Below are 12549 nucleotides of genomic sequence, written 5' to 3' on the forward strand. Positions count from 1 at the left end.
AGTTGTTAATGCCTTTTGTTTTGGAAAAATAAAAAAGAAAAAGGAAAAGTTTTAACAAACAAGCCTTCAAATATTGCCTAGGATGTTTGTTCCAACCAATTTGTATTTTATAATTATTTCCTAATGTTTATTTGGTAGTTCTAATCAACTCTTAAATTAGTTGTTATTGTAAAAAGTAAAAAAATAAAAATATAATATTAATATAATATTTTTAGACTCGAAATTGGGGTGACAAAATATAATATTAAAAATTTCTAAAAATATAATATTTATATTTGCACAAAGTTTCACTTATTTTAAAAAAAAAAAAAAAAAAAAAATTGAAAAAATCTGAATTTCACAAACATCATATTATTATGGTCGAAAAATAAAGTCTCCCTTTTTTTAAAAAAAAAAAAAAAAGTAGATACCATTAAACTACAACATCATCAATTACTATCTTTATTCACTTAATTAAATATTTATTTAATGAAGCAAACAGTAAATATGTAAATAGGATTGGTTCATACTAACCTTAAAAGAAAACATAGGCATGAAATGATGAGCTTTAATTATTCTTTCTTATCCTATTTTTTTTAGGGTCGTGTCTCCTCCTAACCAAACCAGACAATTAAATAATCCCCATCACACAAATAATATACTCATGACGTGCATTGAGCCCAACTCCTTTGAAAAATTGTTCTACTATTATATATGTTAGAAAGCCTATAAATATACATTTTATTAAGTGCTTGTAAAAGTCTAAGTCAGTGTGGGGAAAAAAAAACATACTTGATAATAAATTAACAATTTATCTTACGAGCTTAAATTTATAAAAAAAATATAATTAATTCTTTAATTAAAAGTCAATATGATGCACTACAGTTGGTTGTACAATTTTGATTGTCATGTTTGGAGCTCAATCTAAGTTAAAATCTGACAAGTTTACTGTTTAAATTGTTTTCAGAGATGCAGAAATCACTGTGGGAGACGAAAAGCTTGAAGGAAATTCCAACAATAGAAGCTTAAAGAAAGCTTTTTACTAATCCATTTACATTCAACCTTAAGGTTGTGTCGAGGAGCAAACCGACCAATAAACCATAGCGAGGAGCTTGTTGGGTGGCATGTCTATCTAGCTAGCTGCTCCTAGTCCTACCACAAAAAGGAAAAAAATGAATCTATCTATAGCTCATATATATAGGCTAAGTTTTAAGGTCGTTCAATTGGCTCAAATGCACTTAACTCCACAATTTCCGAGCAAAATTTTTCCTCTTAGGATACCTACATGCCATCTCAGATGCCTCCCAGTTTATAGACACATAGATCACAGCTTAATGCCACTGTATATTGTGTAATGGGGGCTCATCTTCAATTTGAAACGAAACTAGATATAATTAACATGCTAAAAAGGGAATATGAATCATATATATGATTGCTTGCGTTTATCTTTTACTTCTTAATTAGTGTTCTTTTAAATGATTAATCATTGCAAGCTCAGGGAAAAAAAGTAATTACTCATTACAAATAACATATGCTTTATGATCATCTCCCTCTAAAAGTGCTACCCTATAAGGCTATATCTAATAACCTATACCGTGAAGATGATCATTTGATGAAAAAAAAAAGAAGAAGAAAGAAACATGTGAGGTGGGGGAGAAATGCAGCAATATGGCATGCTTGGTGGATGTCTCCCTACTAGGGCTTCAGACATGTATCATTATAGGTACAAAGTATAGAAGAAGAAGAAGAAGTAGTGGGGAGATGAAGATATAATTATAGTTAGAAAATAGAGAAGAAATTAAAGAGTTGTGGGTGGGCTTCTTTTCTTTTTCTTGCACAAAAGGGATCGAGTAAATAAAAATGATTCGTGATGGGTTGGAATAATATTACATGTAAAGAATATCTACTTGTTGACGCTTACCAAACTGCAACTTTAAGCCTGTTAAGGGAATAAGGTGAGTGAGTGCTTTCCATATCCAGACACACTTCTTTAAGTGCTTTCCAAATCCACCACTTTGAGTCTTTGAGAGAGAGAGAGAGAGACATTATATGTTATGTGGGCGTGCTTTGAAAAAGAGACAACTTCCACACACGCTTACGAGGTTGCTTTCTCTTTAGGAAGAAGGGGAGGCAGGGAGGAATTAGTAAGGGGAATGAATGAATGGAAGAGCGACCAATTAAGCAGGCGGAGACTCGTGGCCAACGTACTGAAGGCCACGCAAAGGGGGCCAAAGTCACAAAAAATGACTTTTCTTTTCCTCTTTCATCTTCTTTACTTCTTATTCTAATTAACAAACCTACCACTTAACCTCCCACTCAAGCCACCTTAATTTAGGACACAAACTCAATCACAAGAACTTCTAATTAGCATACGCTATGGGATTTAAAATGCAAAGTCGGGATTTAAAGATTGTATATAAAATGTTATATTATTTAAAATTTTTAAAAAACGAGTCAATATTAACTTTATATACACCGTTGAATGCACTCACTTTAAATCATAACGTATCATATTCCACGTATTAATCGAACTTTCATTTGAATGTGTGACATGTTGCCAACCAATTACCAGCTTTTCACATCCTAAGTCAAAAGCCAAAGACATGTACTCCCCATTTTTCTTGATATACACAGAAAGAAACAAGTGAAGTGAATTGGTTGAGTTATCAATTCAAATATGCTACCAAAATAACTTATAATTTGGTCTAAGATTTTAACTACGTTTGTTGATGACTTTTTTTTTTTGTCTTTTATTTTCTATTTTTAAGTCAAAGATATTAATGAACCCGTTAATCAATTGGATTCTCATTTTCCTTGATATACGCAGAAACAAGTGAGGTGAATTGGTTGAGTTATCAATTCAAATATGCTACCAAAATAACTTATAATTTGGTCTAAGATTTAAATTATGTTTGTTGACAACTTTATTTTTGTTTTTTGTCTCTTATATATTTTCTGTTTTTAAGTCAAAGATATTAATGACCCCTTTAATCAATTGGATTCCCATTGTTCTTGATATACACAGAAACAAGTGAAAGTGAATTGGTTGGGTTATCAATTCAAATATGCTACAAACATTACTTATAATTTGTTCTAAGATTTTAATTATGTTTGTTGACGATTTGTTTCTTTTTTCCTGTCTCTTATTTTTCTGTTTTTAAGTCAAAGATATTAATAAACTCTTTAATGAATTGGATTATTTTGTTAATTACAATAATGAGTAAAATTTTGATACAAAATATGTTTACAAATTACATGTGAGAAGTTTAAAACTTTTAAACTAATAGTTGAAACTCAGCACATGTGCTTGATTAATTATAATTAAATAAGGAGAAAACTCCACTTAATCCCTTTGAATTTTTATCGCTTTTGTAATCACTCTCCTAAAATTAAAAAATTCTCAATTTACTGTATCAAACCTTAAAATGTTTATAATGTCACCCATTTTGTTAAAGTTTAGTATTTCCAAGGCCTTCATTATCATTTAACATAAAATCCTACTCTAAATTTTTTTTTTAGAGATTTAATTTATTAATGTTTTTTAGAACATTAAAATAACATGTTCTTTTCAATTGGCACCTTTTAAAGTGAAGTTTAAGCTTTATGGGAAGTCTTCACATAGATTTAATTTGATTATCTTAAGCATGTTATCTTCATTATTAAAATATTGATTAAATTTTTAAATGTTTACCTCTTTATATTGGGTTAAGTTTTTAAGACAAGTGGTGATTTAATATAGTATCAGAGCTAAAGGTCCTCCGTTCGAACCTTAACTTCATTATTCACCTCTCATTTAATTAAAATATTTCACGTGTTATGCCTCACCTATTAAGAATGAATTTGAGCGATGTCCTACTCACAAACTTCTATAGTAGAAAAATTTGCATTATTCTTATAAACAAAGACACAAAGTTTGCGTAAGTTGCTCTGATATTGGGTTATCTCATTAATTAAACATTCAAACAAGAATCACACGACAGTGTATCTTATTTGGAACTTAATTGATTAATTTTGCAATTAAAATACTTTATCTAATTTCTCTCTCTTCGTTTAATTAGTTTTTAAGAATATGAGAATCGGTATAGCATGTTGAGAAGGAATTCAAAAACAAAACAGAACAACATTAAATTTCCAATAGCTGAAACATATTCGAAGGAATCACAAAAAAAGTCCCACCAAATCGGCCTTAATCAGATTCCCCAAGATTTACAAACCCACTCTCAACAATTGGAACCACAACACGCACCATTGATTTAAGGTAAATTTATCTTCTCATTTCTTTTCTTTAATGCCAAAGAAATATGAATGATCAATGAAAGCATTAAGCATGGGACTTTAAGTCCCTTTTTTTGGGCAATTAATCAAATTCACTCTCCCCAAAATCTAGACAACTTTCAAAATTTATAGGAGTGCAAATTATCGCGCCCATAGTTTGACAAATTGGGCAGCTTCAACTAGGTTTCTTTGGAAGCATTCCCTCATGAATGTTTCGATTATTGAGTCTTCCTATTAACTAGGAGAAGAATTCAACCAGTAATTTTCATATCATTTCCATCGCTGTTTTTCGAAAAACAAACACGTAAAATTCTCAAAAAAGCCTTATACCATATATTGACTATGCAAAGGCCCATAACATATATTAACTTGAAATTTTTTGCATTTAAAGGCCCACAATATATCTAAAAATCGTGACCAAATGTGATCATTAACCAACTCCAAAATTTCATATATTTTGAGTCGTTTTAATTGTTTGACAGCTTGACTTTTAAAGCTTAGAAAAATCATAACTCTTTCAATTTAACTCCAAATGACACGAAATTTGACTTAAAATTTTATTCATTCAAAGGCCAACAACATATCCAAAAATCATAGCAATCCAAAACTTTTTAATACCTTAAAAGTCTCTTGAAATTCTGAGGTTATGCTTGATTGGAATTTTTGCTTTGACATTTGCACTTTTTAAAAATCGTAACTCCTTATTCAAGTGTACAAAAATCATGAAACTATTTTCAAAATTTTAATTTCTCATTATTCTATAATACTTTAAAACCATTTCATTTATTGGCTTTGTTTGGCAAAGCTTTTCTTCCATTTGTTACTATTCATGCTTTTCTTCCCTTTGTTACTCCGTCCATTCAACTTCAAAGTGGTTGCCTCCCCACGACATACCTTCATCCCCTCATCTACCATCCAGATGAGAGGGTACGTTATCTTGACTTGTGCTTGATTTGTGCTTGATTTGCATTTTGAATTAATTAATTTCTATTTTGATTATAGGTTAAGGAATCGGTTGCCTCTTATTTGCTAAAGATGTGCGAAAAAGGGGAGATAGGTGCCAAGCACAATTTTGAAAATGCAACAGATGTTGATTTTGTGGTGGCTTTGATGGAGAGCGATAGTGAGAGCATCGAAGTGCTCGGTGCAACGATAGTTTTAAAATGCTTCTTGGATATTCATAAAAAACAGGCTGTCTGTTGTGAGAATGTTTTGATGAGGCTAGGTGCTTTTCTTGAAGGATCACCGAGGAAGAAATACGTGGCTGTGGGAGCGTTGCATGAAATCAGGTGGCCGAAGAAAGGCAGACAGGATGCTAAAATTGAGGAGAAGTTTTGGCAAGTAATCGGAAAGTATATAAGAATTCAAAACTAATTGGTTAAATAATTCAAAGTATATATGGTTAAATAATTTTTATGATCTAATGTTTTCAAATCAAGATTTTTTTTTCTTCTCATATTTCAAATTAAAATTTTGGTTTTCTAAGGTATGAAAATGATAACATGCAAGGTAGTTTTTTATGTCGAGATCTTAATGTTTTTTCAATATCTTAATCATTTTTCGAGATCTTAATGCAGTATGAAAACTTCAATATAAATTTATTTTTGCAACTACTTTATCATCCATGTAATACGTATCACTTGATTAGCATAATCTGGAATCCTAAAGTTTTAATCACATCCAAAAATCTATTGAAGTTTTACCCAAACGGCGGCGACTGCTTGGAAGGCCATGAAGTGGAATGGCCTGAGAAGACTACTGAGCACCTCTGCCGAGTGTTGGCCATGGTTTGGAGCGATATCCAAGATAGGGATGACGCCGAGCTTAATTAGGTCGTGGTGGTGAGCAAGACCAAGACTGTTGACCTCATTGAGCTTGTTCAGCAAGACTTCCGGCTCATTGGATCCTAGCCGGTAAATTAGGTCCGGCAAGTTAATTTCTTGGTGGTGAACAAGTCATGGTGTGACTGTGAGCCCAAATGTTTGAAATGCTTATCCATTGAAACCATCATTTATTAAGGGCATTTTGGTCATTTTGATTTTGAATTGGTGCAATATCTACATAGAATGCCCTGTATTTTCTTCTTTCTTCTCTTCTCTTTTCCTTTTTATTGGTTTAATTACTAATCTCCTCCATATTTCAATTTTAACAAGTTGTATATTTCATTTAGACCCGTTTGGCGTCTTTGTCTTTTTTGAGATCTTAATGCAGTATTAAAACTTCCAGCTAGATTTTTTTTTGCAGCTAATTTTTGTCATATTTGTAATATGTATCACTTGATCAACCTAATCTGGAATCCTAAATTTTTAATCACATCCAATAATCCATTGAAGTTTTACCTATAGGGCGGTGACAGCTTGGAAGGCAGCTAAGTGTAATGGCGTGATAAGACTACCAAGTGCCTCTGTTGTCTAGACTAGGAGGCCTGCTTTGTCTTCAGCACGGGCATGATAGTTTGTTGTTTTAGCTAGTTTCTGGTTTTTTTTTTTTTCCTATCATAATTTATGTACCAGCTCGCCTATAAAATAAAAATTAATATGCAAAACAAAAAATCAAACCATTATTTTTTGTAAATCAATTTAACACTTTCATTGCTTAAACTAAGGGAAAGCATATTGTTTTCGTAATACACTATTGCAGATATAATTAAGAATCTCTTCCATCCATACTTGATCAGTAACCCGTTGCATGCTTTAGCTATGCTATGCGCTACAACATTAACTTCTCTCTTCACATTAGAATTTGTCAAAATTGTGTAATCTCTAAAACACTTCATTGCAATCACATTTTAACTTTGTAGACACCCACTAGAGAAATTAGCTATTGAATTTCTCCCCTTTGCTTTCACTCCATTATTGAAACTTTCCGAAATCAGGCAAGAGATTCTTCTAACCTCTAATCAATTGAGTCGGATGGTTAAACTCCTCCCATGAATTATTCCATTCCTTATACACCATATTTAATTTCCTGGCTACCAGTACCAACAATTCAAATTCCTTCGCCACACATTTACCAATCATCTCCTATTTGGTTGGTAACAAATTATTGCATGCTGATCATAAGAATATCTTCTCCGCATTTGGCACATCCAATTTCTATATCACATCACACACTCTATTTTACCCCGATTTTCATCAACCTTCTCCTCTATTCACACATTGTCTTTCTTTTTCCAAATGATAAGCGATTCTCACATAAAATTCAGCACTAGTGGTGTCCCTCCAAATGAATTGGTCCTTTAGATGATAGAGAGTTAATGGTAACTAACATAAAACTTAAGCCTCATCCCGGTGAAAATATCATCCTTCACTTTTGCACCTTTCACTAATATTCTTTTGGGTGATTGGACAACAAAGGTGGTGGGAGTAGGCAATTACCTATCTTTCCAAATTTTAACCGATTCTCCATCACCTCAACGCCAACTAGGCCCTTCTTTGAGGAGGTCACATGTCGACCAAATACTTCTACATGAAAAGAAGACAGTCCATCCAATCTTACATCAAGAATCGTACCCTTCGAAAAATACCATGCTTTGAGAATCAGTGTTATGTAGTAGCTTCCAACATTAATTACTAATAACGCCTTATTCAAACATACTAAATCTTTGAATACCAAACCATCCACGACTTAGAATATTTTATGTTTCTCTCAACTCATCTAGTGGATCTTGCAATGCTTCTCCTTATACTTTCACCAAAACGTTTGCATCTTCGAATTGATATCCTTAAAAAGAGTCTTGGGCAACTGGAATACACTTATGATATATGTGGGGATTGCTTAAGTCACAGCCTTTATGTGAACTTCCTTCCTTAGTTGTGAAAATAATTTAACCTTTCAATTTTGCATCCCCTTCCATATAATGTCTTCAATACTTTTAAAAGCTCTATCTCCCAATTAGTGTCGCTAATCCCAAGTACTTGTCATGTTGTCTCCCGAAGCATGGACCCAAGCAATCTATAGAATTTGTTCCTTAATTTCCTAGCTAGATACCCAACAACCGTTGCAATTTGCATTATTCTAGAGTATTTGCCTTGCAAAATAACAAAGTATCATTAGCAAAAAAAAAACAATAATAATTTAATAAAGGCTCTCATTTACCGATTGCTACACCCGTTATTACTCCCACACTCTCTACAAGGTGAAAGAGAGCAATAAGAGGCTTAGCATGGAGAATAAAGAGATAGGGGAGTGTAATGAATTCCTTTGTCTTATACCCGGATAACATTATATTCTTTGTTAGCTTCCTATTGATAACGATGGAATAGAAAATAGAACTAATTCAGTCCATAATCACCCTTATCTACGTCCTTTAAAAAAAAAAAAAAAAAAAAAACCACATTTCTATCCATACAAAAATGCATTGTATCATATGCAAGGTGATAAGTAGCCAAAAAAAAATGATTGTGGGAAATTGAGACAAATTTTGAACAAGTGTTCCATTTGAAAGATGTTATACAAGCTACAACATATCATACCATTTAAGATACATGTCGTATGAACAAAAGATTGTCTGACAAAATGTTCACCCATTTCCTCGCATGACAAATCCAATCTAATCGACAAAAGAGATAGATATGGCACTGTAGGACTGTAGAAGGAGGCCAACACGGACTCCACGTTTAATTAATGAGAAAAAATATATATATATATATAATGTGCGCGTAGGGTGCACGCGCATGACTCAAGCAAATCGTGGGATGGGGTCGGGTCCCACCCTAATTGAAGGTTTGATTTTTTTGTAGCACCTCCACGCGCTGTCTAAAAGGTCGGGAATACAAACACAACAACACAACAGTGAAAGATGTTTTGCTTAAATGAATGAGAAATGTCATGCGACTTTGGAGGGTCCATAGATTTACAAAGACTAGCCAACAAAATTCTTTATTACACTCTCTCTACTCTACTATAGTTAGCGTTATTATTGGAGAGAGAGAGAGAGAGACAGAGGGAGAGGTCGAGAGGAACCCACCTCAGTTTTCGCTTTCTAGGAAACCATATATTGAGGGGGAGAGAGATAGAGAGAAAGGGAGCGTATGTTTGAGGGGAGAGAGAGAGAGATAAAGAAAGAAGCTCAGAGAAGAAGGGAATTGGAGAAGATGATGAAGGTGATGATGAAGAGAGAGAAAGGTCGGCAACAATAACAAGAGCAGAAAATACAGAAGAAAGGTCGTTATTGCATTTTTTCTCTCTCACACACAAACACACTCTTTTCACTGCTCACTTCTCTGCTCTTTCTGGCCCCCCCCACACCTCCCAGAAGCTCTTCAGTCATCGCTCTCTCTCTCTCTCTCTCTCTCTCATAAACCAACTTTTTTTTTTTCCCCCTCAGAAAAGCCAAAGGGACAGTGGTAGTAGTCTTACCAACAGAAGAAGCAGAAGCAGAAGATGATGCTGCAGTACTCCGCTTTAAGAGCGAGAAGATAGAAAGCAACCCAACAAACAAGATCTCCATCTCTCACTCTCTCTCTCTTCTCTCAAAATTAACTCTATTTTTTTTTTCTGTCTCTCCCTCTTAAAATCTCTCTGAGAGAATTTCAGTGACCCCACTCACATAGCACCTACACAGATATATCCATAGATTGTGTCCAAGATCACAAATCTCTCTCTCTCTCTCTCTCTTTGAAATCCATAGTATATTTAATACAAACACCCAGCATCAGTTGTGGCTACTACAAGGAGGTTACCTTCAGATTCTGGAGCCTTCGCAGACTGGGTGGCTACGTCCTCATCCGGCGCGGGCCGAGCCGCGCCGGATGAGCTCTCCCTCGGCTTCAATGCCGGACCAGCCGCCGCAGGAACCAGCACCGGACCCACCTCCGGAATGTGGTCCGCCACGCCCTCCAGGCCCGTCAACTACGGCCTCGCTCCCACCGATATGGGCATGGTAGGCCTGCGCGACCTCTTCGTCGTCGCCCCCGCCTCTTCCTTCAACCATCACCACCACCACCACCACCACCAGCACGACCCCATCATCTCCGATCCTCATTCCATCAACGCCTCCAACCCCGCCACTGCACTTGGCGTCGGGGTCGGCGTCGGCGTCTTCCCTCTCCTCACCGCTGCTCCCTGTCTCGCTTCCGCCTCCAACGTCGGCGTCGAAGATGACAACAATATGCTCAGCAGTAGGAGCAGGAGCGGCGGCGGAGGAATTCACCTCTGGCAGAACAGTAATCAGCCAACCGCCCAGCATGGGCATTATTTCAAGAAACCAGCAATTCTCGATCACGGCGGTTCGGGTAATAATTTGGTCCAGAGCGGCGGCGTTGGTGGTGGGATTGGCGGGTCACCCACGACCACCTCGTCCACTGGTACCGCCACGTGTCAGGACTGCGGCAACCAGGCCAAGAAAGATTGCAGCCACAGGAGGTGCAGGACTTGTTGCAAGAGCCGCGGTTTTGATTGCGCCACTCACGTGAAGAGCACGTGGGTGCCCGCGGCTCGGCGGAGGGAACGTCAGCTCATGGGCGCCTCTGGTTCTGCCGCCGCCGGCTCTTCCGGGGCTACCTCCGGCGCCAAAAAACCTAGACTCATCGGCTCGCAAACCACAACAACCTCTCATACTTCCACTTCCAACACCACTCCCCCAAGAAGCTTCGATACAAGCTCTAGTCATCAAGGTTTGAAAACATTCAAAAACCCAAACGTCCTTTTCTTCTTTTCTTTTTTCTTCATATTTCATGAATTCAGAATAGGGTTTTTGCTGAATTATCCGCAGATGCGAGCTTCAAAGAGGGTTTGCCCGGTCAAGTACGTGCACCGGCGGTTTTCAAGTGTGTGCGGGTGACAGCGGTGGAAGACGGCGAGGACGAGTACGCATATCAGGCGGTTGTAAAGATCGGTGGCCATGTCTTCAAAGGGTTTTTATACGATCAAGGGCTTGAAAATAGAGAAGGGTATCCTAATATATCGGAATTGCATTTAGGCGGTGGCAGCGGCGGTGGCGGTGGTGTTGCCGGGAGGAATGGGGCGTCGTCGTCGTCCCCAATCCTCGACCCGACCGATGTCTACGCTGGCGGAGCATTGCTCGGAGGTTCAAGCTATGGTAATCCAATAAATTGAAACATCCTTTGGAGTCGGGGAAGGAATGACATTGTAGGATAATTCTTCTTTCTGTTTACCAAGTACTGATAAGATTATGTTAAAATTGTTCAATATTCTTGTATCTTATTATCATATGTCTTGGCTTCTTGTTTTTTTTTTATTTATTTATTTTTTTTTTAATTTGCTGTTCCTCCATATAAAGAGCCTATTTCCTGTTGTCATTACAATGAGAGGACCATTATATGCTAATGACGCAACATTTTCTAACTGCTAGAATCATTTCTGTACCAAATTACTAAAAATGGAAGTTTTTTATTCGATATTATTGCTTCTTGGAAATTTATGATAATAATATTAACTGTTTGCTTTTTCGTAATTGCTGCCATTTCTATTTATATTTTTTGATCCTCGAGTTTTATTTTCCTTCCATAGGTGAAATCTACAGTGTTAAAGGATTATTGTGGTGTCTGTCAACCTTTCCTTTATTATATTTTTTTCCCATTTTGTCTAATGCTTGTATATATATATATATTTTCCTGGTAATATTGAATTTTTCCATCGATAAAGTATGTTGTATGCTTCCTTTTCTATATATATATATATACACATTAATACAATCATATCTACTTTCATTGTTGGGAGCCAACATTATATTGCACAAGTTCTTTAGAGTACTGTTTGGTTAGTTTGGTTCATTACCAACTTGAAGTTGGATATCATAACTATAGTTCTGCTTTAGACTTTAGCATGAGAAGTAGTTGTAATGTCGCCATCATTTGTTGCCAAAGAAAGAGCATTACATGTATGTCCTTTTCAATCCTTAATTTCTACAGTGTGTAGACAAACTGACAATTGCATGTATTCATCAACACATGTTGTACTTGCTTCTGCTAGCTGTTATGTTTTTAGATTTGAATTTCATTAGAATATTTGATATTACTTTATCATATTACATTTTAATCTTGCAGGTTTGTGTGGATTGTTTGTAAGCATTGATGCACTAATTAAGTGTCTGTATTATTGAACTTGCTGATAGCATTCATTTTGCATCATGTTTGAGTGGTTATTTGTTTATATTTCTTCCCCTTAAAATGTTTTGAATATTTTTTTCAATTGTTTATTAATGCTGTTTGTTTTTCTTTTTATTCTTTTACCTTTTTATTTTTTTTATTTTTTTGTTATCTGGGTATATGTCATTTTGTGCTTGACAGGAGGCGAGGATGTTTATTTGGCTTTTATTAATACTTTATTCCC

The 12549-nt window shown here is 35.6% G+C and overlaps 1 protein-coding gene across 1 annotated transcript; it reads left to right on the forward strand.

The window, feature by feature from the left end:
- The first annotated feature begins 9143 nt into the window (after positions 1 to 9143).
- Positions 9144 to 11442, forward strand: LRP1 (Lateral root primordium (LRP) protein-like protein). Its single transcript, XM_059573877.2, has 3 exons — positions 9144 to 9420; positions 9584 to 10871; positions 10970 to 11442. Exons 2-3 carry the CDS (start codon positions 10076 to 10078, stop codon positions 11311 to 11313), a joined length of 1140 nt encoding a protein of 379 aa, XP_059429860.1. The 5' UTR covers positions 9144 to 9420; positions 9584 to 10075; the 3' UTR covers positions 11314 to 11442.
- Positions 11443 to 12549: the final 1107 nt, after the last annotated feature.

Source organism: Corylus avellana, chromosome 8 (assembly GCF_965113065.1).
Source record: "Corylus avellana chromosome 8, dhCorAvel1.hap1.2, whole genome shotgun sequence".
Taxonomy (NCBI): Eukaryota; Viridiplantae; Streptophyta; class Magnoliopsida; order Fagales; family Betulaceae; genus Corylus; species Corylus avellana.

What these genes read in the sequence shown, in the direction of transcription:
- LRP1 (XM_059573877.2), top strand. Translation starts at nt 10,076, where the DNA reads ATGTGGTCCGCCACGCCCTCCAGGCCCGTCAACTACGGCCTCGCTCCC. An exon ending in TACAAGCTCTAGTCATCAAG is followed by an intron (nt 10,872 to 10,969) that starts GTTTGAAAACAT and finishes AATTATCCGCAG; the next exon opens with ATGCGAGCTTCAAAGAGGGT.